The sequence below is a fragment of the Panthera leo genome, chromosome A2 (genome assembly GCF_018350215.1).
Source record: "Panthera leo isolate Ple1 chromosome A2, P.leo_Ple1_pat1.1, whole genome shotgun sequence".
Classification (NCBI taxonomy): domain Eukaryota; kingdom Metazoa; phylum Chordata; class Mammalia; order Carnivora; family Felidae; genus Panthera; species Panthera leo.
Window position 1 is genome coordinate 160,197,707 of NC_056680.1, and position 26,059 is coordinate 160,223,765.

The following is a 26,059-nucleotide window of genomic DNA, read 5'->3' on the forward strand; positions in this document are numbered from 1 at the left end:
ATATGGGGAGGGGTGTGCTGGAGGACAGAGGCCACACAGAAAAGGAGACAAAGCCTTGTGCCTGGGCGAGGAGGGAGAGAGCTGCCGTTTCCATGGAGATCTTTAGTGACAAGGTGAACTGGAAAAATGACGGACTTTCTCTCCCACGGAGGCAACTAGAAAGTAGTTTGAGATAAGTTCTGGGTGTGAGGGGGGTGGGGAATGTATGTCCTGAGAATTTGTTACCTTCGGTGTGTTTGGGGTTGGAGTTTGTATTACCACCTTTGGGGGGAGAATTTCCCCAAGCTGGGAAATTAATACAAAGACCCCACTAAAAATGAGCTGAAAAAAAGTTACCAAGCAGAGGAGAGATCCCACCAGAACAAGTCAGCACATAGAACGAACAGCAGAATGAGAGCCTCAAGAATGTCAAAGAAAAGGATCTTTAGAGTGTGCCCCTAAGTGTGAAAAATGGTTACATCAAAGAAACAAAAATACTGCGGAACAAAATAGAAATAAGACAGACTTTAAGAAGAAACTGGGAAACTCTACAGATGTAAACTAAGATGTTTAGAAGTAAACAGCAAATTTGACACGGTTGAAAGAATCACTTAACCAGATGATACATCAAGAAAAATTAGGAAGTTTGAACAAAGAACATGAAAATGTCCAACATACATGTAGTAGAAAATAGGGGAACAAATATTTGAAGAGTTGACAACCCAAGAATATTCTAAAATTAGTGAAAGGCAAAGTATGCATATCAGATTTTAAGGGTAACCAAATAAAATATGTAACTCCAGAGCGATGTAAGAACTACAGTGGAATAAGGAAGCCATCAACCTGGTAAAAGAAAAAGGAGAAAACAAAAGCAAAGAAAATAGAAAATAAAATTAAAAAAAAAAAATCAAAATAAGATGGTAAAAAATAATCCAAATAGCAATGTATAAAACAGTATATAACAATGTATTTATATTTGGGTTTTATAATAAAACCAAATTTATCCATTGGAGACCATCAAACTCCCATTTTTTTAAGAGCGCGTTTTGCTGTGGTTTGCAGTAGACGTAAAAGTAGAAAAGTAAAGAGATGGAACCGGTGTACTTGGGGTAAATTCTAACCAGAGAGGGGAATAACCATCTTAACATCCGGTCCAGTGGATTTCCTCAGGCACTATTGTGAGGAGGAAACATGGTTACTTCCTACTAATAACAAGACCAAGGGACCAGGAATATAATTCAAAAGTTTATATACTTGTTAACAGGGCCTCAAAATATAGGACCGATATTTTAGAGAGGTATAAGAGAAACTGACAAATCTATAATTAGGAAGATTTCCATTAAAAATTCTCAGTAATTAATACCCAGAATTGACCAGCTTACTCTAATGGGATCTTATATCCATTAGAGAATGGACGTTCTTTTCAGGCAAATGTAAAGAAAATCACATATTCAGCTGTAGGTCTCATCACGTTTTAAAGAAACTATCAAGGGGCACCTGGGTGGCTCAGTCGGTTAAGTGTCCGACTTCGGCTCAGGTCACGATCTCGCGTTATGTGAGTTCGAGCCCTGTGTCGGGCTCTGTACTGACGGCTCAGAGCCTGGAGCCTGTTTCAGATTCTGTGTCTCCCTCTCTCTCTGACCTTCCCCCGTTCATGCTCTGTCTCTCTCTGTCTCAAAAATAAATGTTCAAAAAAAAATTTTTAAAAAAGAAACTATCAAAAAGATAATATTCTCTGATTAATTCTAAAGTGAAATTAAGAGGTTTTTAAAAAAGATTTTTTAAAAGTACCCTTTGGAAATAAAATTTAACTTTTTTTTTTTAATGTTTATTTCTTTTGAGAGAGAGTGAGCATGAGCTGAGGAGGGAGACAGATTCCAAAGCAGACTCCAGGCTCTGAGCTGTCAGCACAGAGCCCGATGAGGGGCTCGAACCCACAAACCGCAAGATTGTGGTGTGAGCCAAAATCAGACACTTAACCGACTGAGCTACCCAGGTGCCCTAAATTAACTCTTAAGAGAACTATTAATAATGGAAAAAAGAATATGCAGCTGAATGTAAGGGAAACCCATACGGATCAGACTTAGGTGATGCAGCCTGAGTGGTGTGGAGAAGAAAATCTGTAGTTTTAAATGCTTGCATTAAAACAAAGAGGAAAGGTTACAAAGCCAATAGACCAAAACGAGAATTTCTAGGAGGAGAACAATTATAAAAGAGGTACATGAAAAAGAACAGAATGAATAAACAGAATGAAATAAAGATAAACAGAAATAAGTCCCAAACTGATTCTCTGCAGAATTAATCATAAAAATATTTAAAATAAATACAAGACCTCACAGAAACAACAGGTTTTTTAAAAGAACCAATTGACAACTGGACAGTGTACTTGAAAAATTCACTTGAAATGGGCAGTTTTCTAAAAGCAGCAATACCTATGGTGGGGAAAGAATAGACCATGTAAAATACATGGTTTGTGAACCATTGTGTATCCATGCAGACAAATATAAAATTACATTTCTTCCTCATACACAGTTTTACTTCAGGAAGATGAGAAATCTCAATGTGAAATCAGGTGAAGAAAATAATGCACTAGAATTCGTGCCTTGGGAGAGAAGATTTCCTAAATAAAAATTAAAGCATAAGCCATAAAAGAAAATTTGTATAAATTTGATGATGACAAATTAAGAATTTCTCTTTACATAATGCTTTCCATTAAAAGAAGTTAGGCTGCAAACTCCAAGAATGTAAGAATTGCAATATATGATGATACAGTAGGGATTTTCACAATGAAAAACTGCCAGGTCAAAAAGACAGCTCGGTATTAGTCAGTCCGTAATACTTACTGTGGGCTTACATTTTAAAAAATGTTTTCCAGGCAAAATTCACATACTGCAAAGTGCACAGATCTTAAGTGGATAGTTTGAATTCTTTTTGACAGGCATATACGCTCAGGTAAACCATACCCTAATCAAGAATACAGAAAGTTCCCTGGAGCACCTGTTGGTCAGTCTTTGCCCTTCAAGGAAAAGGAAGTCACTCTTGATTTCTATCACCATAGAAATAATTTTCCCTGTTTTAGAACTTCATATAAGTAAAACCATACATATCTGGCTTTTTTCCTTCAACATGTTTTTAAGACTGATTCATGGTATATCAGTACAGTAGTTCATTAAACTGCTGAATAGTAGTCTACTCGGTACATACACCATGATTTCTACAAGAAACTGCCAGGGGCACCTGGGTGGCTCGGTCAGTTGAGCATCTAAGTGTTGATTTCGCCTCACTTGTGAGATCGAGCCCTGCAACTGGGCTCTGTGCTGAGAGCGCAGAACCTACCTGGGATTCTCTCTCTTCTCTCCCTCCCTGTCCTTCCTCCAACTCAGGCGCGTGCGCACTCTCAAAATAAACATTTAAAAAAACAAAAGATTTTTCCGAAGTGATTATGTATTACACTGTCATCATCAGTGTCTGAGCAAACTCTTTTTTTTAAAAGATTGTGAAGGATATGACGTAATATACAGAAGAGAACGTGAAAATTACAAACTCAGGAGAATCTTCGCCTCGCTGTAGTCAGAGAAATGCGTATTAACACCGTGGCGACCCGCAGTACAAATGTGTGGAAGAGGCTGTCGGCTGTTAAACAGCACTGGTGGCTGTCCAGCGACAGCACATCTGACAACAGGTGGTGAAGTTTATGATGGACCCCTTTCTCCCATCACCTGCCAGTTCTGTAGTGTGAGAAGCTCAAACCTGTATGTATGCAAGAGAACTTAATAGTACTATTCTTTGCAGCTTTGTTGGGAACTACCAAAACCTGGACCTCAACCAAAGTGATCGTTCGTAGGGTCCATCAACAAGAAAACGGAGGACTTACTGTAAGGGCTAAGCTGTATCTAAAACTTGAAAACATACGGAATGGTAATTTCAGGTACAGTGTTACAGTAAGATATAAAAACATTGGTAGGAAGTGCTGTGCACCACATCATGGGGTATTTGCCCCTAGGGAAAGCAGAAGGAAGGGAGACACTGGGGAGCAGTACAAAGCAGGTCTCTTGCAGAATTTGTACTATTTAATTTCCTAAAAAGTTGAGGGAGGTGTAGCTGGAATGAGACCATGGGAGTAGGAGATTTGTCCAAACTGCATCATCAGTTTATAAGAGTTCATTGTATGTTATAAACTGTGATTCCCTGTACATTTGAAACGTTTAATGAAGTGATTGGTTGTTTTAAGGCAGAGTTCTTTGATTACTGAAGCTAAAGATTTTTTTTCAGCTTTTTAACCACTAATACGTATTTCTTTCAGCTTTGGGATTTTCTGTTGGTATGCTCTCCCCATGTTTCTGTGGAGGTTAACTTTTTCACGTTTTTAATTCTCTTAATTGATTAAAGATAATTAACTCGTTAAAGATCTCTTTTACTAAGATATTTTCAGAATCTCAGATTAAGTGCTTAGATGACTTTGCTTAGAAAAGCCTTCTCCAATCTGAGATCAGGAAACAGTTCATGGGTATTTTTTTTGTTTTATGGTTTAGGTTTGTATATTTTAAGTCTTAACCCTTCTGTGTCGTGTATTTTGGAGTATGGAATGTGTTTTGAAATCACCTCTGTCTTTACGCACTAACCTGAAACAGGCCAGAATTTATTGTCTTAATGATTTTTCTTTCTGAGTCCATGTTGTCTGTTAGTTTTATCCAAGTGGTAATACGTGCGGATGAACTGAAATCGTATGAAAGGTTGTATAACAAAGTAGCGTGTATAACAAAAGAGCTATAACAAACAGCTCCCTCCAGCTGTTTCAGACTTCCGCTGTCTATCCTGTGACTTACGCAGCTCCCTCCCTGTCAGTACTGCGCACGCGTGCTGCACATCTGTGATTGATCAATTTTAGACATTTGTGACTTCCTGTGATAAGAGGTTTCTTGCACTGCCATTTCTTCTGCTTTTTGTCCTTGGTCCACAAAGTGTAGCTTTGTTTACATTCGTTTATGAATAATTTTAAAATAAAGCTTTAGTTATTTTGATATTTATAATACATGCTTCTAGAAATATAGCTAGGCATCAAAATAGACTCTGGTTATAGCTTTTTGTTTTTCTTGAAGGAGATAATTACTTTTTTTTCTCTTGTATGGAACCTTTGTACTGATTGCCAGTTCTTTTCATGCCTTCTGAAGGACAGTTTCCCACAAGGTCAGTCACATTACGTGATCTTAGAAGGTCCTGTGTTTCCTTGGTGACCTTCCTCAGAACATTCCTTCATTCGAAGCAGGCTGGTCCCTGGGCCTGCTGACAGGCTTGTAAGTGGGGCTGGCTGATGTCTAGCTTCATTGCTGTGGTGGATGGGGTCTTATTTTCACTGTAGGTTTTTTTTTTTTTTTTTTTTAAACTATTTATTTTTGAGAGACACAGCATGGGCAGGGGAGGGGCAGAGTGAGAGGGAGACACAGAATTGAAATAGACTCCAGGCTCTGAGCTGTCAGCCCAGAGCCCAACGCGGGGCTTGAACTCAGAAACCATGAGATCATGACCTGAGCCGAAGTCGGACGCTTAACCGACTGAGCCACCCAGGCGCCCCCTTCACTGTTGTGTTAACAGACTTTTGTTGATGTATTGTAAGCATATTGGTATGAACATATTTTCTTTAAAAATATTTCGGTATTAATCACTGTTGGCATTGATGATGCATGTTGATTTCCTTAACTTTTCTCCCAAGTCACGTTTATAACTACTGCACGAGTGTTCACCAGTCAAACCAGGCCCGAGGGGCTGGCGTCCCTCCCTCCAAATCGAAAAAGGGTCAGACGCCTGGGGGAGCTCAGTTTGTTGGCTTGGAATTATACAAACGACTTAAAGAATTTTTGAAGAATTACTTGACAAATCTTCTTAAGGTAAGACGTTGTACATGTATACTTATACTTTTTATAATAGAATTAAAAGAAAATAGAATACGATAGAATACAATTTACAATAGAATGTAAAAGATGATTCTAACTTGATTGAATGCTAAATCTCTCACTGTTATTTGTTCATTGTTTTCGGCATTGATGTTTGCATGAAGCTATTTTGCTCTTGCTTAGTCTTTTACCTATTACGAAGATGAAGCTTTCCTAAGCTATATTCTGTTTTTTAATTTGTTAAATTAGAAGGCTTTGATAGCTTTATATCCCATTAGTACTTTTCCTTAAATCACTAACCATTTTGTATTTGGTTGTTAGAAATTAACGGACCTTTTCACTTCGAGCATCTAATTATGAATTCAGATCACCTGTGTTGTATTTTGACCCCAGTGTGTTGTTTTGTCTAAAAATGTACAAATGATCGTAAGGTTATCTAACCTTTGGTAATCACGTTTTTCCACTGTGACCTCCTTTTGCACATGGTCATGTAGTGTATTTCAGAGCTACGATAAAATTGTGCCTTGGCTAGGATGGGTTTCTCTGCGAACATCCATGGCCTTCGAGTATGGTTCCTCCTGCTCCGAGCCGTTGCTCGGACGATGATAGTTTTTCCCCTTCATCTTCTGCCTCTTCCTTCCTCAGTCTCCATCCTCTGTAGGAAAGGCAGTGTGATGCCTGCCTTCCATCCAGCCACAGGATGGGCAAGTGCTCCTTCATCTGGTGCTACACATGTCACATAGAGTGAGTGAAGACATCTATACTCTCGACCCTGGGAAGTCTGTGCTCTGTGTATATGCTTTAAAGATTTTTTGTTTACACAGACATTATGCAAAATTTTCAGCCTGCTTCAAAATTGTTTTTCTTAATCTATTTCACAAGGCAATTGGAAACTTAATATCATTCTAACAGACCATAGTTGACTGACCACAAATTGTGACTAAGATAGCATGATTTTCATGTTTCCTAAACCGTGTGTTTCGTAGAGTTTTGCTGAAACCGCTGTGTCCTTCTGTTTATTCAGAACACTTTGTAAAGTGAACACTGGAATTGATTATTCTTCAGCATTAAAGTGAGGAACAGGAGTATATTGTGTTGTATGAAAGTATTGGGAGCTGTGCTCTATCAGTGATATCTTTGCATTTTGGAAAAGGTCCTGTGCTATAAGCCAGAGTGGCAAACCTTTACGTTTGATAGTTCATTTCTTACTGAAATTTAAGTGAGCAAAAATCTGGTTGTATCAAGATCTGGTCAGATTTTCCTGTGGCTTATGGGCTCACTTGTGTGCCACGTGTTTGTGGGGCCTCAGTTCTGAGGTTGACGACACTGAGGCAGGGCAAGCGGGTGGCCTTCCCAGGCCCTCGGTTCATGGCGGGGCTGCATCCCTCGTTTGTCACCTCTGTGCTTTCTTGCTGCAGCGTATTTCAGGGACAGTGAAGTGGAATATGCAGTTTTTAAGGAGGCAGATTTACCTTGTGGATGTCATTAATACCGGAGGAAAAAAATCTCCGGTTGATCCTTCACATAACAATTTGTGGTTTACCTTGTGGAAATCTGGGTAAAAATCATTTTGGTGAATGCACATTTTCCCCTTGAGATCTCGTTAAAGAAGAAATATTGTACCGTTACACTTATTTTTACAGAAATGCAACAGATTAGTGTAAAAACTATTAATTTATAGTTTTTAAGTAAATTTAATGAAGGAAGCAGATACATTAAAAAATCGAGTAGTATTGGCCCTGTGGTCTAAATTGCTAATAGGACATTTTAATTAACTTTAACTGAAAAATATCAAAAACGGGGCTGATTTTGAGGTAAATTCTTTATTCCCTTCATTCTAAAAGTTGAAGGTACTTCGTATGAGTGTATATGATACATAATATTCCACCGTGGAAAGTTTCCATTTTGAAAGAATTTTCATTAAAATTCTCTCTATAGTTTGTTCCTCACAAGCTATATTCTTATGAGAATTGGTGTTAATGAGCATGTTTTTGTATACAAAATAAAAAGCTCATCTAAAACCAAACACATGGATGTATTTTTAAAGCCGTAGGTTTGTTTTAGTGAACTTTTATCATGTGACAAATTAGTCCTTAAAGCTTGGGTTCACTTGTTTTTAGGATGGAGAAGATTTGATGGATGAGAGTGTACTGAAGTTCTACACTCAACAATGGGAGGATTATCGATTTTCCAGCAAAGTGCTGAATGGAATTTGTGCCTACCTCAATAGACATTGGGTTCGCCGTGAATGTGACGAGGGACGGAAAGGAATATATGAAATCTATTCTGTAAGATTTTTTTAAATACCTTTCATGTGTGTGCTTTCTTAGTGCTGCCTCATCTGTCAGTAGGGGGAGCTAGGCGAGTAGTGAAGCTGTTTTCAGACCCGGAGGCTAATTTCCTTTGCTTTAATTTATCGACAGATGACTCTTAAATATTTTGTGGCAGGAAAGGATGAGTAAATTGGAGTTCTGAAATACAGCCTCCACACTTCTGCATTTACTGATAAGTTTCTTCCGCAGTTCCTCGACCAGCCGTCCAGTCTAGCCTGGAACTGTCCCACTTGTCGCGCTGGGCATCCCACGTGCTGGCTGTGTCAGGCAGATCCAGTCCCGAGCCGGGGACCCGGGCCTCCCAGATCAGCCCTCGTGGCCTCTGTGGTTTGGGAAGCTGTTTAGGGAGAGGACCGTGTGGCGAGATGCCCTGCCCTCTCTCTTTACAAAATAATACGATACTGACAGAGCTGAAAGTTGAAGGTTCTTTTTAGACGGCATGAAAATAAGATTGTGAAAAGGCAGAAGTCGAGTGACTGAATCACTTTCATTAATATGTTTCTTAGTTCCATTGGTTTTCAAGGTGTGGTCCCCAAACCTGCCACATCATGGACACCTGGGAACTTGTTCGCAATGCACATTACTGGGCCCCAGCCTCAACTTACTAGAAACCCTGGAGGTGGGGGTCAGCAGACTGTTGGAGTCCCTTGAGAGGACTGTGATGTCCAGTCAGCTTTGGGGACGGATGTCGTAGACCAGTGGAGGGGAAGGACTCAACAGAAGGCCTGTCTGTTCGGAACGGGCTATCAGATGCACAGACTGTCCTCTTCTTGAACCAGTGATGTGAACATGTTAAGTTCTGCGTAATGAGATTATCTCCATCTCCCAGAATGCTGGTATATTAGCAGTACTTTATTGCTTTATTTTGGACAGATTTAATAAAAGGAAAATGTAATGTATCGTAGATTCATGACAAACTAGTATCATTTATATATATCCTATATATGTGATATGTATAATGAACAAAACTTTGTGGATTTAGTATTTTGAGTTGAGCCTTTTGTACTTTCCTTTTTCTTTTCCACTCACAAATGCTTTCTTTACGAATCGGCATGATTTGGGTGATTTCTTCTTGGATGCACCTTGACCTAAAACACCACACGAACCCTGCAGTAATGTCACAGACTCCTAAAAATCGTTACACCTGAACTTTTTGTGTGCTATATTCAAGAACAGAGAAAATAGAAAGAAGTTCAAATATACTTCGTAGGCTACGATTTTCAGCTTCTATTTTTTATTTACTTTGAAAATTCATACCTTCTACATCCTTAAATACTGTCTGTAGTAACCGTTTGGAAATACAACATGCAGCCGTAAGTTTTAGCAAAGGCCAGTGAATACCCCTGTCTAGAAACAGTATTTCCTCTGTGTGCTCTTCAGTGAGCCTGTTGAATTCATAAAGTTCAAGCATCAGTTGACACAGAGGAACAGTTGGGCACAGTGATCTCTCATTGTATTTTCCAGGAGTTCCAGAAGGTGGGGATGCTTTGTCGCACAATATAAAGTTTTACCTTTTTTTTCCTAATAATCCTTTCTTCCTTTTTAATTATAGAAAGTTGTTGTTTTCCTTTCATGTCCACCAGAGGACGTAAATTGATTTCATTATTGATACATTAAAGTGATGGAGCCAGATTTTTTTCCTGGACTCCGTTCCTTGTTCGTCCGAACTTTGTCTGGTGTACATTTGGCCTTGCTTTCTTATCTTGGCATCTCTGCTTCCTTTCTTCCTTCAAAGTGACAAGTTATCCAGAGTCAAATGAGACTTGCCTAAGGCTGTCTTGATTTAGAACAATGTTTGGAAAAAAGTTATTTTTAAAGGTGTAGTGTATCTTTACTAGAAGTTCATGGCCATGGCATTGCATTTTCCCTCCTTACTCTTGCTTTAAAGAAGTCTAAGACTCGAGGCGGCAGAATTTGCACAGGGAAAATCGTCCCAGGCTTGCCTTTCTCCTGAAAAATGAGGCTCTTCCCTTCTAACATCTTCTTGGACATCATAGTTTCTAATTCTGAAATCTTATTTTTATGGAAACATTACATGAATATGTATTGTTCATGCTTGATTAAAAAGTAGTTATCTCTTAGAATTAAATCTTGTCTTTTGCAACAACATGGATGGAGCCAGAGAGTGTAATGCTAAAGCGAGATAAGTCAGAGAAAGACCAATATCGTACAGTCTCACTCGTATGTGGAATTTATGAAACAAAACAAATAAACCAAGAAAAAGAGACAAACCAAAAAACAGACTGTTAACTCTAGGGAACAGGCTGATGGTTCCCAGAGGGGAGGTGGGCCGGGGCAGGGCTGAAATGGGTGAAGGGGATTGAGAGTCCACTTACAGCGATGAGCACCAGGTCACGCATAGAATTGTTAGACACGCGAAACTGGTATAACACTGTTAACTGCACTGGAATTCAAAAAAAGTTTTTAATTTTTTAATCTTTATTTTTTGAGAGAGAGAGAGACAGAACGCAAGCAGGGGAGGGGCAGAGAGAGAGGGAGACACAGAATCTGAAGCAGCTTCCGGGCTCCGAGCTGTCAACACAGAGACCGACGTGGGGCTCGAACTCACAAACCACGAGATGATGACCTGAGCCAAAGTCTCGGACACTTAACTGAGCTACCCAGGCGCCCCCCAAACTTTTTGAATAATAAATAAACGAATTTAAAAAATAGTCTTCTCTTAAATATCGCTTTTCATGTTGCCTTTGTTTTGTGTGTGGTAGGAACATTATTCAAGGTTTATTGCATAAATTAAATTACACGTAATCTTCTCTGAAATACATCTTACATCAACCTAGTCTTATCTGTGGTTAAATTTAGGAAAAATAAGACTGAAAGCATTTATGTCTAAGCGAGTTCCTCACCAGTTTATATTTGAATATTGAATTGTTAAAAATTTGAATTTTACTCTGAATACTACCTCTCTCAATAAACAGCTGAAAATCATTTATGAATTATAACCGTTCCCCTTGGGGGAGCATATTTATAGTGATTTTCTGGCATAACTTCTGTGGAAAGTTTTAGAAATGCATCAAAGACTCCAACACACATGAGTGCAAGTAAAATGGGAAATCTGAGCAATTCCTATATAATGAACCACGTCTATTTAAAGTGTGCAGTTTGGTACGTTTCCAGCCGTGTGCATCCGTGCAACACAAATCACCGCAACTAAGATACACAACATGCTGAATTTTTATCATCTGTTACTTAATTTATCGAGTATTAGGAAACTATGATAGCTGGAATTATCTTCATTTAGATGAAAAATTAAATTTGGGCCAGGGAACAGTGTTAGAGGTTGACTCCACTGACACCCTGTAAGCTGATACGTTTGGTCTCCTAAAATCCAGGTTTTCTTTGTGTCTGAATTATTAAAATGGGAGCTGATAAGTGGCTGTATTTCGAAACCTCCTGAAGTTGCTAACTCGAGCATCTCTGATGTCGTCATGATAGGTTTTTACCCAGTTATAATCTAGAAATACTGATAGATGAGATTCAGGCTGATTCCTATGACTTCAGTCTTAGAAAAACGTGGTAAAAGTGTAGACCTCTTACACTTCTCCTTTTTCTTTTCATCCAGCTTGCGTTGGTGACTTGGAGAGATTGTCTGTTCAGGCCATTGAATAAACAGGTACGCACTTGTGTGAGAGTGTGCGTGTTGTCCTGTTAAAACCCCCTTACAGATTTCATTTCTTGGGCGTTGTCTCCTCACAGCTTTAGAATGCCCTAAGAGTATCTGTCACCTTGCATTGTGTAATGTTCTCAGAGTCCAAGAGATGTGTGGTAATATACGTGCTGTAGTCTGTAATCTACAGGTCTTTTCCCTTTATCCTTCCTAAAGGTAACAAATGCTGTTTTAAAACTGATTGAAAAGGAAAGAAACGGTGAAACCATCAACACAAGACTGATAAGTGGAGTTGTACAGTCTTACGGTAAACCATTTCCCTTTCACCTACTCAGAGTTTTTGTGTCAAATGACAATCCTAACCGTGTTCTGACAGATTCGTTGACAGATATTTTAGCTGTTGTGAAAATATTGTTTGCATGTACAAGGGCCCTCAAAAAACTCTCTTTAAGTGAGTGTGATTCTGTTTGATTTTACCCCTCACAAAAATTGTTTGATCTTTGTTTCTCATGGGACTTTTGAGGAATTCGACATTTGAATTATTTTCTGCTCTCATACTGCTGAATGACTGGATATATAATATGACGGAGTGTCATTAATGGAGTGGGAAGAGGACCAGAGACCTGGGTCAGCCTGAAAAGTTGAGATTGAGCAACTGATGAGCTAATGCAATGTTTGGAAAACTTCAGTGGCCTCGTGTTTCTCTGAAAGTTTACATTTAGTCCTTGTGGGGAGGCAGGTGAAATCAGTGAAGGTGATTAAGAGATAAACCTGTAGTTATAAAAGAAATGTCATGGGGGGTGTAAGGTACAGCATAGGGAATGTAGGCGATAATACAGTAACTTTTTAAGGTGACAGGTGGTGGCCGTACTTCACTGTGGGGATCATTTTGTCATATTCACAAATATCAAATCCCTGTGACGACCTCCTGGAACTGATAGGCTACGTCAGCTACACCTCAATTAGAAATAAATGTCGTGTTGGGACACTTGGGTGGCTCTGTCGGTTAAGCATCTAACTTCGGTTCACGTCTTGATCTCGTGGTCTGTGGGCTCGAGCCCCGCGTCGGGCTCTGTGCTGACAGCTCAGAGCCTGGAGCCTGCTTCGGATTCTGTGTCTCCCTCGCTCTCTGCCCCTCCCACACTCGCTCACATACATTCTCTCTCTCCTTCTCTCTCTCTCTCTCAAAAATAAACGTTTAGAAAAAAGAAATGTCATGTTTAATAAGTTTTTTAAGTGAACTTCATGATAACTTTGAAGCATGCTTGGCCACGGGTCAGAATTACTTCCTTTTATGTCTTGGATTTTATTTCTTTTTTCTTTCATTGAAGGCGTGTACTTTAGTGCACGCCTGTGAATAGCAGGCTTACCTTATGTCCTGCCATTTTCCATTTACCTTTTAAACGTAACTTAAGCTGAATGTTACTCATGGGTATGTTGGGTAAAATGTAACAAAAACTAGGGTAATTGAAATACAGTTCCTATCTGTTCCTAGTGGAGTTGGGGCTGAATGAAGACGACGCCTTTGCCAAGGGCCCTACGCTGACAGTGTATAAAGAGTCCTTTGAATCTCAGTTTTTGGCCGACACGGAGAGATTTTATACCAGAGAGAGCACTGAATTCTTGCAGCAGAACCCAGTGACTGAATATATGAAAAAGGTACGCTTACATACGGTGCATACGGTAGGCTTCGGCTAACACGGTTCTCGCCGCTCCAGTGGGTTATTCTCTTTGACGTGCACAGCTCTTTGCACAGATCATGTCTTGGGCAGTGTTCCCCTGCAGTGTCCGTAGCCCGTACAGATGCTTCTCCCCGCCCACCAAGGAGCTTTCATAATAACTTCATCTGACCGTCGCGGCTCCGTGTTCTCTCCAGGGCTCTGAGGATCTAACTGTCAGAGCTGTGTGGCTTCTGTGTTTTGAACTTGCTCTCCTAGCATGGGTGGCTGTAGCTAATGGAAGCCACAGGCTTCAGCCAATGAGAAGATAAGTTTCGAAGTACCAGCTGTTGCTAGGTTTGCAAACTTTGCCGTTTTCCCTTCTGAACTGTTCCCTAACGGTCTCCGGAACAGCCTTCAAGTTTACAGTAGAGGAGATCGGGCTGAAACCACAGGATCTAAGATTGGTCACAAACTGTACCGTAAGTCTTTTTCAGTACTGAGTGACGTTCCAGCGAAGTTCTGGCATAATTTTTTTGGTTCTCTTTCTCGGGAATACAGGTGTCCCGGACTTTTCTCCGTGAGGAGTGACCTAGGTTAGGAATCAGCACACCTGTTCTGTAAAGGGGCACAGGGCAAATATTTGCGCCCCACGTGGTCTGGCAGCTGTTCAGCTCTGCCATTGAGGGGAGAGCAGCCATGGCAACACGTAAGCAGATGCGTGCGGCTGTGTTCCAGTAAAATGTGACTTAGAGGCAGGATTTGGCCAGTAGGCTATAGTTTGCTGACCCCTGAGCGAGACATCCGAGGACATCTCCAGGGAGGCTGGGCCGACCGTGCCTCATCTCTGCTTTGCCCTTTATTCTCTGTTGGCTGGGAGAGGAGGGGACCGCACAGCCACTCAGGGCAGGTGCTGTGATGGAGGTAGCCGGTCAGCCCCCCAGGGCAGCAGTGTGAGCAGTGTGCCTCTCTAGGCACACAGCCCCGCCCAGTGTGTGTGACATTCCGGGTGCCTTTTCCCCTAGGACGTCGTGGTTGTCAGTGGGCTTGAGAAGTGTGCAGTTGAAAGTCCTTGACGAACAGATTTCTGACATCTCAAAACCTGACAGAAATGGAAGTCTTCAGAAATAACTATCCTTGGAACAGTATTAGCTCTTTGTGTCTATCTGTGGGTTAAGTTAGCTTTTTGGTGTGCCGACCCGGGACCTAACCAGCTCATTCTGAGTGTCGGTCGCCTGACAGATGAACTTACGGAGCAGAACCTGTTTTCAGTCTTAGCATCGCCTGTTATTGTGGGTTTTTCGTTTGGCAGTGTCGTTTTCATGATCACATCTCTTCTCGACTCTCCTGCATCTGGTGATTCTTTTAAAAGCGGGGTCTTTTCTCAGGGTGCACATCAGCAAGAGCGACGCTGGGTTCCCGTCACCTCCGTTATCCACCCCCGGGAAGGTGGTGGTGACACGACGGGGTCTGCTCTTCAGGCCAGAGACTTGAGCGCCCCCACAGCGGGGAAGTCTCATTTTTAGGTCAGGCCTGGAACCGAAAGCAGCTTGAGGAGCAGAGATTTCCAGTGTGAGCCCTGCCTTTGGGGCTGCAGCATGCTTCCTGTGCCCCGGTGCTCTTCGAGGGGGTTCCTTCCTACGGGGGTTACAGGTTGGGCCCGGATCCAGTTGGATCTTACCAAACATGACTTCCCTCACATTCTGGAAGTCCATAACATAGAGGATCTATGAGCATAAAATTGGAATTTAGCTGTATGAACAATTCTCCTACCTAGAGCCTTGGGCTGCAAATGTCATTTTAAATCCCTATGCAGTCATTTCCTGGGGAGTTGACCTAACCTTTCTGGTCCTCAGTCCGTCCCTCCTCCCCTCCCTCCCCTCCCTCCCCTCCCCTCCCTCCCCTCCCCCCCTCCCCTCCCTCCCCTCCCCCCCTCCCCTCCCTCCCCTCCCTCCCCTCCCTCCCTCCCTTCTGCCCATCCATTTATTTTTGAGAGCAAGAGAATCCAAAGCATATATTCAAGCTCTGACAGTGCAGAGCCTGATGTGGGGCTTCATCTCATGAACCGTGAGATCATGACCTGAACCGAAATTAAGAGTGGACCCTTAACTGAGCCACCCAGGGGCCCCTGGTCCTCAGTTTCTTCATCTGTAAAATGAGGGTAATAAGTTTTAGTTTGTTTTTAAGGCTTTATCTTACTATTATTATTATTTTAAAATTTACTCAGTTTTGAGAGACAGAGTGAGTGGGGGAGGGGCAGAGAGAGGGAGACACAATCTGAGGCAGACTCCAGGCTCCGTGCTGTCAGCACAGAGCCGGACACGGGGCTCAAACTCACGGACTGTGAGATCATAACCTGAGCTGAAGTCAGACACTTAACCTACTGAGCCGCCCAGGTGCCCCAGGTCCTCAGTTTCTTCATCTGTAAAATGGGGGTAATAATTTTTTGTTTGTTTTTAAGATTTTATTTTTAACTAATCTCTACACCCAACATGGAGCTTGAACTCACAACCCCAAGATCAAGAGTCACATGCTCCACCAACTGAGCCACCCAGGTATCACGTAATAATTTTTATTTTGTAATACATATATGTTTGGTGCCTGGCAGATAGTAAGCATGATATGAGCATTCATCATTCAGAACCTCCAGTAGATGCCTGAGAATATGCAAAACCAGAGGATAAAAAGTGGCACGTTTTATTCAATAACTTCAGGGGAAATTTTGTTTATATTAAAACAGTCTGTCAGGAAATAATATACAAAACTCCTGAGCAATATTGAGATAAAGCATGAACCTTTAAAAAATACTCTGCTTTTAGCCACTAGTTTGGGCTAGGTGTGCAAATTCCCTGAGGGGTCTACGTTCCCTTTTCTGTGATTTGAGGGATATTTTAGCGGAAACATTTGAGAATCTTCAGTAGGGATGGCTTTGATGAATTAACGACCCAAAGCCACATTAGGGTTTTTAACACATCCTGCTGTCTCATGCGATTGAGACTCATGTGAGCTACAAAAGATTTGTTGACTGTTCTAGGTTACTGATGTCAGATGTTCAGTATTCCATTAATTTCCTTTTTTGGCAGGGAGTGGGCCCGCTTTTCCTTTTGTTTTTCCTGCGGAACCCATCCTAGTAGAATTAACAGGGACGGTCTTTAATTGCTTCGCTTTATTTAGTCATTTTGAACTTGGTCCTGGAGGCGCCTGGGTGGCTCAGTCAGTTAAGCGTCCGACTCTTGATAGTAGCCCAAGTCATGATCTCACGGTCGTGGGATCGAGCCCTGAGTTGGGCTCAGAACAGAGTGCGGAGCCTGCTTGGGATTCCCTCCCTCCCTCCCTCTGTCTCTCTCTCTGTCTCTCTGTGTGTGTCTGTCTCTCTCTCTCTCTCTCTCTCTCTCTCTCTCTCTCTCTCTCTCTGCCTTTCCCCCACTTGTGCTCTTGTGCTTTCAAAATAAATAAATTTTTTAAAAAATTGAATTTGATCCTGGTGTTCTGGACAGTGATGGTCAAGAGCTTACTTGACCTAGAATCCACAAACCTGATGACACAACACTGGATACTTTGGTTTCTTTATATTTAAAACAAGCTATTACTGAGGCCCCTCTGTCCTTTAATGTTTTTTAGTCACTCAGGGGCCAGTTTACTCTCTCCTTCCTTCTCGGCCCCTGTGGGAGGGTCCTGTGGCAGAATGCTGCCCCTACCACAGTGCCTGAGTTGGAAAGCCACTGTGACGACCCCCCCCCCCCCCCCCCGCCAGAGAATGAGTCAGCAGTCCCACCAAGGCTGTACCTTTCATCTGGGCAGGGGTAAAAGTTTGTTTTAGGAGAAAGCAGAGTTTGAAACAGGAGTTTCTGCTGCCCAAGGTGATTTATGTCCTTCTAGGAAACAGGTATAACTTCAAACAGAAAAAGAAGTGCTTTTTGGTTTGCGGTTTGCATGTCCTGTATTTTACTATATCGTTTGCATTCTTGAGGCTTAGTGAGTATCAGATCTGAAGCAGTACGCGCTTAACGTAGAACTTCTCAGTTAAAGCACAAATGATCCCGTATGGTTTAAAATAACTTCATAATCAGAGAATATATACACATTAATTGTAGGCTTTTTGGAAAATACAAGGAACATAAACCTGCAAGCTTGGAACACTAAGTATGTATATAAAACCAGATAGGAATAATTCTGTAGGTTTTTTGGTAACTTGTCCCCCCCCCCCCCCCCAACTAATTTGTTACATTAACATATTTTATTGTTACTTATTTTACTGGATAATAGTATTCCATTAGCCAAATATGCTATGCTTTCATTACATCCTACCAGAAACTTGAGGTTTTTCATATGTCTTCTTTTATAAATTGTTCCTTTTCCTTTCATGTTTTTTTTTATTTGGATGAACTTAACTAATTTTTCAGGGATCATTCTGTGTCGAGGACCTTGACATTTTGATAAATACTCCAGATAATTTCCAGGTTTATTTTGTTGTTCACATTTGACCATTTGGAATGTGTAATAAGGTTCTGACTTCTGTTGGTTAAATAACCATTTCATTGTTAGTAATTCTTGACAGCATAAATCCCGCCTGCATTTTTTGTTTCTTGGCTCTTGAGTGTTTATTCTTCCAGTTGAATTTTTATAGATTTCTCCCCAATTATACCAAATCTAAAATCATTTTGGAAAGTAGGGCACTTTTACAATACTAAGTATAGTATTTCTCTTTCTCACCTGATTAATTTGAGATTATCATTGAAATTTCGTCGTTGCTTTGATAATTTAGTGGTTCCTCGGTGATACTTTATACCACACATATTTCTGTTGATACACTGTAAAATATATGGACTTCTATTTATTTTCCTGCTCTGTTAGATTACATCTTTGTTTTCCTCTCTTCCTTGAAGGGAATGGTAAGAAATCGAAATGCATAAATAATCCGGTAGTTACAGAGGTATATACTCAATGGTTGGCAAGAGAAGGCCATGATATTTTTCCTTAAAATTTGTTTAAAAGTCTGATTACTAATAACTCTTTCCATGTGGTCATTTCAGGGAATATATTCATGTGACTCTTGACTTCAGGTGGCTTTCAGTCAAAAATAGGGGTTCTGAACATGGTGTCCACGGATAAGAGAGGGTCCATAGGTGTCTCAGAGTGTAGAATAGGGATATTGCCCCCAGAAGGTGAAAAGCCACTTACCTGAAGGACGAAAGTTGGCGTGAACACATCTGAACTAACAAAGATAATCTTGTGAAGTCATTTGAAAAGGAGCTAGAGGTGGAAATCTCTATGCAGAGAAATGCAGAGAAAATGGAGCACGTCAGTGACCACTTAAACGTGGTTGGCATTCACCTAACGTCACAGGACCCCTTCCCTTTTCTCTTAATGTATTGGAGCTTGTGAATTTAATTTGCCACTATTCGTGTAGCAGTTCTTTAGAAGTGAATCCAGACGGTTCACTCGAATTCATTCCTGCAGGCAGAGGCCCGTCTGCTCGAGGAACAACGAAGAGTCCAGGTGTACCTTCACGAAAGCACACAAGATGAACTAGCAAGGAAGTGCGAGCAAGTGCTCATCGAAAAACACCTGGAGATTTTCCACACAGAATTCCAGAATTTGTTGGATGCTGACAAAAATGAAGGTGAGCCACTCAGACTCCCTCCAGACCTGCGTTTCTCACGATCTGCAGTTTTGAGGTTGGTTGAAACTCTATAGAGTCAGAGCTAACAGCATCACCAACAGCCGGTTTTGAAGAGATTAGTGCGCGGTCAGCCTGGTTGTGCACTGATTTCAGAGCTCTGTGGAGTGTTGTGGGGAGGACTTTGGGAGAAGAACATCTTTTCAGTCGGCGTTCTTTGGAGGGTTACTCGTCCCGTATACTCTGGCATTGACTGACGCTACCCCTGACTTGTCCTTGACTGTTTTTCTTCTGAAAATTCTTCAAGATGAGAAGGCTAGTATTTTGTGAAAGCATTTCTCTTACCCTTCAGGTTTTACTGGGAGATGCAAGGAGCTCAATGAAAGATTGATGTTTGGGTTCAGAAGTTTTCTCTTTGGCCTTCATAAATTAACCATATGCCATTCGAAGAATTCGGGGGCCCTTTTGTGACTCGTTTGTATAGTTGGGATAGATACTCAAATACTCTTTAAATGTATTCGTCTTTTAAAATCAGTACATGAGTGCCTGTTATGTATCTAGCATAAATAATCTCTCGGTCTTGAGAATTTGAGGAAGTATCTGATGCAGCTTCTGATAAAAAAACTTTTTCTGTTGTTAGATGTTTCTCATAGTAAAGGGAAAAATAAACTTTCATGAGAGGACAGTTTCGTTGTTACTTTCAGCTAACTACATGTATACAATTCAGTTACAATTAAAACGATGATTTCAATCTAAAAACACCATTTTATCTCAGGGCATCTGGGATCACAGTATACGTACATACTTGGCAGAATGGATATGCAAAGTTTGTTTCAGTGCATAAGACGTGGCACCTTCTTCTTTCAGATTTGGGGCGCATGTATAATCTCGTATCTAGAATCCAGGATGGCCTAGGAGAATTGAAAAAACTTCTAGAGACACACATCCATAATCAGGGTCTCGCAGCCATTGAAAAGTGTGGAGAAGCTGCTCTAAATGTAAGTACCGTTCCTGAGAGTAGTCGGACTTCACCGTTTCCGCACATGAGCTGCAGGTGCGTGTCGTAGGCTTGCGTTGACCAGTCCAGGTGGTCAGGTTTTCCCCAGAACTCTCGTGAGGAACCTTGGTTTGGTGTTTCAATGTAGAAGGTTGATAGGCCTCTTTGCTTAGGAAGTTTCTCCACAAACTCTTCTCGGGCACTTTTTAGGCATTGAGGATGTCATTTCTTGATTTTTTTCTCCCCTTTCATTTCTTCTCACGCTTCCATTCCTTGCACTAGAAGAGCAAAGATCTTCCATAGAACGAACAGGCCCAAGCCTCCTAGACATGTGGCTCTGGCAGCCACAGACCACAGGCTGCACCTGTTGGTGACTTGATCTGAGGGCGACCCTCCAGCGGAAGGTAACAGGGCTGTTTGCCCTGGATAGGCCCTGTAATGTGTAGCATTTCTCATGATCCTCGCCGCCACCACCCCAAGGAGGCTCATGGAATATTCCTGCTAGCTGAGCTATGATTCAGGTGATAATTTTACATAGGGAATACCTCGTACTTCTAAAAGATGGGTAAGTTGTCATAGGGTTTTGGCCCTGTCGTGAACTTCAATTTTGATAGTGTTTTGGAGAACTAATGAAGAAGAAAAGCTTCTAGAACATGGTTCTTATATCTAAATCAGAAAACTCTCTGATTTTATCGTTTGATGTTATTTTTGACAGTACTGTCTTTATACATTTTTTAAAGTCTTCATTTCCCTGTTAACTTTGCAAGGTTCCTTTTAAAGTTTATTTATTTTGAGAGAGAGCATGCATGCGCGTGTGAGCAAGGGAGGGGTGGAGAGAGACAATCCCAGGCAGCCTCCATGCTGTCAGCGCAGAGGCAGATGCAGGGCTCGATCCCATGAACCGTGAGATCACGACCTAAGCCGAAACCAAGAGTCCGATGCTTAACCAACTGAGCCACCCAGGTGCCCCTGCAAGATTCCTTGTAATTATGGGGTTGCTGCCTCCCTTTTGGCACATCCATGAATTATTAAAGGGATAGATGTAAACCCCTTCCTTTAGGTTGATAAAATAATTAATTTTACACTTCCGAGACGGAAGGGAACTGGCTTGATGGTGGGTGTTGTGAAGGAGATCTCCAGGTGTCAGTAGAATCCTTAGTGTGATGTCCCAGTGTCGGGACATATTGTCACCTGGCACGACTGAGTCACATCCCTGACGGTCCTCCTGGGTTCACATCCCAACCCCACTTGTGGGACCTTGCTGCTGACATGGTTTTTCCTGTCTGTCAGTTGGGTTTTTGGTTTTTGGTTTTTGGTTTTTTTTAATGGAATGGTGATGATGGCTGCCTCATAGGGTTTTTGCAAACACATGATCCTTGTGAGGTGCTTATTGTATCTGGGAACATAAGTGCTAAGTGCTCCGCAGTGATGACAGTTTTATTTAAGTTCAAAAACTCACTTAACAATCATCCTTCCATCTTGATGACCTTTCTTATTTCCAAACTAAATGTTCCCTTTTAAAGGGCCTGAGACACATACACACACATACATGTGGCTCAGGAGCGGCCAGCTTGATGAAGGTCGCTTTTCAGCCACAGTGTCTGGTATTTCCACCGTGGTTAATTCAAAACTCAATTGAGCCATATGAGCAGCAGAGCCAAGTAAATGACTTCCTTTCCTTGAAATGAGTTAAGTGGTGGGGAGTCTGTTATTTGGTCAGACGCAGGTTGGGAGAGCGGCTGTGTGAAGCAGAGTTGGCTTTTTTTTTTTTAATTTATTTTTTAATCTGTGTTTATTTTGAGAGAGAGACAGAGCATGAGCAGGGGAGGGGCAGAGAGAGAGGGAGACACAGAATCCCAAGCAGGCTCCAGGCCCTGAGCTGTCAGCACAGAGCCCGACCCGGGGCTTGAACCCATGAACTGTGAGATCGTGACCTGAGCCAAAGTCGGAGGCTCAACCGACTGAGCCACCCAGGCACCCCTAGAAATTGGCTTTTTGACGTGAACCATTGTGAATCACGTCTGTGGTATGAGAGGCCCACAGCGGTCCATGGTGTAGATGAACGCAGTTAGATAATTTTCACGGGAATGATGGGGCATTACTTCTGATATCCACCTTTTCCAAACCAAAGTAAGGTCCTAACTGGGGAAATAATCGCGCTATAATTCTAAGTACTGCTGTTCTTTTTGATACGATCCCCTGCCAATTGACTTGGTCAGTGAATCTCAAATCTGGCATTTACTTTTTCATGGCCAGTTAAAGCAAAAGTGTAGTTTCTAAGTAAAATTGTTTCTTTATGTGGGGAACCTTCATCTGTCAGCAATAAACAGCACAAATAAACCATGCTTACCAGCAGTTATATTTTACTGGAAATTAAACTGTTATAAAAAAATGTTTTTAAGTTTATTTGTTTTGGGAGAAAGAGAGAGCATGCTTGCCCTCACACAGGCCTGGGAGGAGCAGAGACAGAGATAATCACAAGCAGTCTCTGCACTGACAGTGTGGGGCTCAAACCCAACAAACCCTGAGATCATGACCTGAGCCAGAATCAAGAGTCAGACGCTTAACCGACTTGAGCTGCCCAGGCGCCCCAGAAATTAAACTTTTAAATAATCCTTTTATTACTTGAACATAAGCCAGTGATTCGCATGAACTTAAAAAACAAACAAGGTTTTCCTCTGTGGAGAATAATCTATATAGCTTGATAAATTTAGGACATCTGCTTTAACTTTCAGAAGTCAGACATTTCTTTTTTTAAATACATCATTGATCATAAAATAATGTGAATAATTATAATTATTTCCATAAGAACTATTTTTATATTGAACTCGTGAAACTGGTTTTCCAAGTTATTCTTGTGAAGAAAATTGTTTCTTGAGGATAGCAGATACGTTCTCTGTTTTCTGCAGGAGTGTTTCCTCAATTTCCATTTTATTCTTTTATTTCTTAAGTTTCAGTTGAACTCATGAGGTTGCAGTGCCATCTAAGTGGTGCCTGAGTTTCCTGCAGAAACTTCCCCAGCCTGCCGCCCTTAGTCAGCAATGAGGGAAAGCCCGCAAAGCTTGAAGAAGGTCACACAACAGCATGTGTACCCAGCGCTTAGCCTGGCACATAGGAGGTGCTCAAGTACTCTTGTAAGAAAGAATAAATACCGCTGCTTGAAACACAAATAATTTTAGGGGTGCCCAGGTGGCTCATTCGGTTGAGCGTCCAACTCTTGGTTTTCTCTCTCACTCTCTCTCGCTCTCTTCCTCCTCCGCCCCTCCCCCACCCGTGCTTTTTCTCTCTCTCTAAAGTTAAATTAAAAAAAAAATAACTTCAGGTAAGTATTTTTATCATGAATGTGGTAAACGTAAAAGATACTAGAACCCAAACCATGATGGTTTTCCAAAGCCCATTGATGCTGGAGAAAAAGCAGCAGAGGAAAGAGATTGTTTGCGTTAAAGGGGGAAAAAAAAGCTATTATACGTAATTTTAAGTGGGATGTAATTACTTTTTTACAGTTTTTAACGTTTGACTGGAGTTGAATCGTGGTGTGTGAAAATCATTTACAGTGAGCGTATTAAATGTCATACAAGGCACTGCTTAAATGATTTTTTTTAATGTTTATTTTTGAGAGAGCACGAGCGGGGGAGGGGCAGAGAGAGAGGGAGACACAGAATCCGAAGGAGACTCTAGGCTCTGGGCTGTCAGCACAGAGTCTGACACAGGGCTTGAACTCAAACCGCGAGATCGTGCCCTGAGCCAAGTCAGATGCTTAAGCGACTGAGCCACTCGGGCTCCCCTTAGATGATTTTTTAAGGACTAAAAAGTCCTGTGCTTCCATTTTTACCAAACAAAACAGGTGAAGTTTTCACAGAGAAATGATTTACTTTGGACTTCTGGTGGATTTCTGTTTTAGCTGGTCTTGAAAAAGTATTGATTAGAAAATTAGATTAACTACCAATTAGTTTGGCCTAGACTGTAATTATCACAGGTTCCAAATTTGTAGTGTGATTTAAAATAACATTTCATGTATTAGAACCTTCAAAACCTACCTACCTGTCACAAGGTGAATCTCCCTCTCTTTACCTAAGTAAGAACTGGCAGTCCTCGTGTCCTCGTGAAGCGTCACTGAAAGAGAGCCCTTAACGCGCTATTTTTAGATGTGTCGCTGCTCGTACCTGCCCCGACACCCAGACCAGTGAGCACTTGGGAAGGCGGTGTGGATCAGGGCTCGTCAGAGCACAGGGAGCTTCAGACTGAATGGCACCGGAGCAGATCAGTGCAGGCCCATCTTACCACCAGTGTGCAAAGTTCCACTGTATTGGGAAGAGCTCTCTAGCCTTTAGAGGTCCTCATGATTCAGCACATTGATGCTTAACTGATACGCTAACTGATTTGTGTGTAACTGATGCAAGGTAAGCTAGCATATTGCATTGGGACACCCAGCAGGACTTCGGGAACCTTGGACACAAAAAATGTTCAAGGATGGGGTTTAAAGCTGGTTTGGAGCTCAGTGAGGAACTGGATAAATCATTTTTAAATAGACGGGTTTGTTTTATAGGCGAGTTTCCCATACATGGCTTCCGGACTGAAAACATGGGGGCGGCTTGGTAAGTTAGCCTATTGACGTGGCCCTGACACTCTTCTCGAAGTCAGGATTTGAAAGATCGTATGTGCTTATTACATAGATGGGCCACAGCACTACATTTGTGTTCAGACGTTGGCAGTGTAATAACTAGAAAAATAATCTGTATTAACATCTAGAGGGAGGATGGCCCTGTCCACTTAGGTCTTAAGGGGGAACATCCTGAAAGCAGAGCCCACACATCGGCCCCCGTGTTGGTTCTCGGGTTGTCTAGCTGCCAAAGCAGCTGGCTCGTGACTCTGGGCACTGGTGCAGCTTAAAGGGCCAGCAGACACCACAGATCAAATTGAAACCACTGTTTTCATCCATTGAGCGAGCATTTATGGCATTCCTGTGATGGGATTGATGGCAGGGATCCCACGTTGAAATGCTTCACCTCTGCCATCTCATCCAGCCCCCATGACTCCGTCTGCCTAGGGCCTAGACTGCTCGTTCATTTTTACACTCACATTTTCCTTCCTCCGTGTAGGGCGTGCCACTTTGCCCATGACAACATTTGTAACCTAAAATGGTGTGATTTTCCGCCGAGCCCGGACCTGGCCTCAGCGTCCTCTCAGACCAGTAGGGCCGCCTGCCCACCAGCCCTGTCTCCTCTCCGTCCTCTGTGATGAGTCCACAGGGCGTGGACACGGCCCCTTCCCCGCCTGCGAGGGCTCTCTGTCCGGGCCCGGTGCCACCGTGTTCACCTGGGCCCCGTCCCCTCGTGCTCCACACGGTCGTCTGCCTCTCCTTTTCCCGTTCGTCCCCCATGATGCTTCGCTTCAGTCCTCAGAAGTCCTCTGCACACTGACCGTGTTACTCCACGATCATCTTGTTTTTAACAAAGCAAAATAAAACCTCTCCTCTATGATAATCTATTAAGTCTACAGTATTCTGTTAAGTCAGAACCCTCTTCATACTTACCCCATTCTCTTCCTTGCCAAATCACTGCCCTCTCCGCTGGTGACACGTCCTCCTTGCTTTCTGCTCACTTTGTCCTGCTTTCGAGCCCAGCGCAAACCCTCTTTGCTTAAAACAATTCTCTGCTAGCTCTTCTAGCCCGAAGCACTGCCCCCCATCCTTTACTTTTATGACATTTCTAAAAATCTCTCCTGTGCCACTCTGTATTTGTATGTCACTTCTGTGTTTCCTGTCACTCCACCGTTGATTGTAACTCCCTGAGGATACAGCTGGCACCTCATTATAGTTGATACTCTAGTTTTAGTGCTGGTGTCTTGTGTGACAGATATTTCTTGATGATGGTGACGATGATAATGATGGAGGAAGAGCCATTTGCTACGGGGCCAAAATGTCCTTTCCGTTTTTGTTTTTTTGTTTTTTTTTTTT

At 41.9% G+C, this 26,059-nt stretch overlaps 1 protein-coding gene across 7 annotated transcripts in view; it reads left to right on the forward strand.

Moving 5' to 3' along the window:
- CUL1 (cullin 1) overlaps positions 1–26,059 on the forward strand; it is a 105,073-nt gene that overhangs the window by 56,996 nt on the left and 22,018 nt on the right. For all 7 annotated transcript variants that reach the window (XM_042926958.1, XM_042926963.1, XM_042926961.1 and 4 more), the window contains 7 exons: positions 5,690–5,864; positions 7,991–8,158; positions 11,784–11,834; positions 12,045–12,135; positions 13,324–13,487; positions 18,947–19,109; positions 19,974–20,104. In XM_042926958.1, coding sequence (XP_042782892.1) covers positions 5,690–5,864; positions 7,991–8,158; positions 11,784–11,834; positions 12,045–12,135; positions 13,324–13,487; positions 18,947–19,109; positions 19,974–20,104 — 943 coding nt within the window. The remainder of the gene's footprint in view (positions 1–5,689; positions 5,865–7,990; positions 8,159–11,783; positions 11,835–12,044; positions 12,136–13,323; positions 13,488–18,946; positions 19,110–19,973; positions 20,105–26,059) is intronic.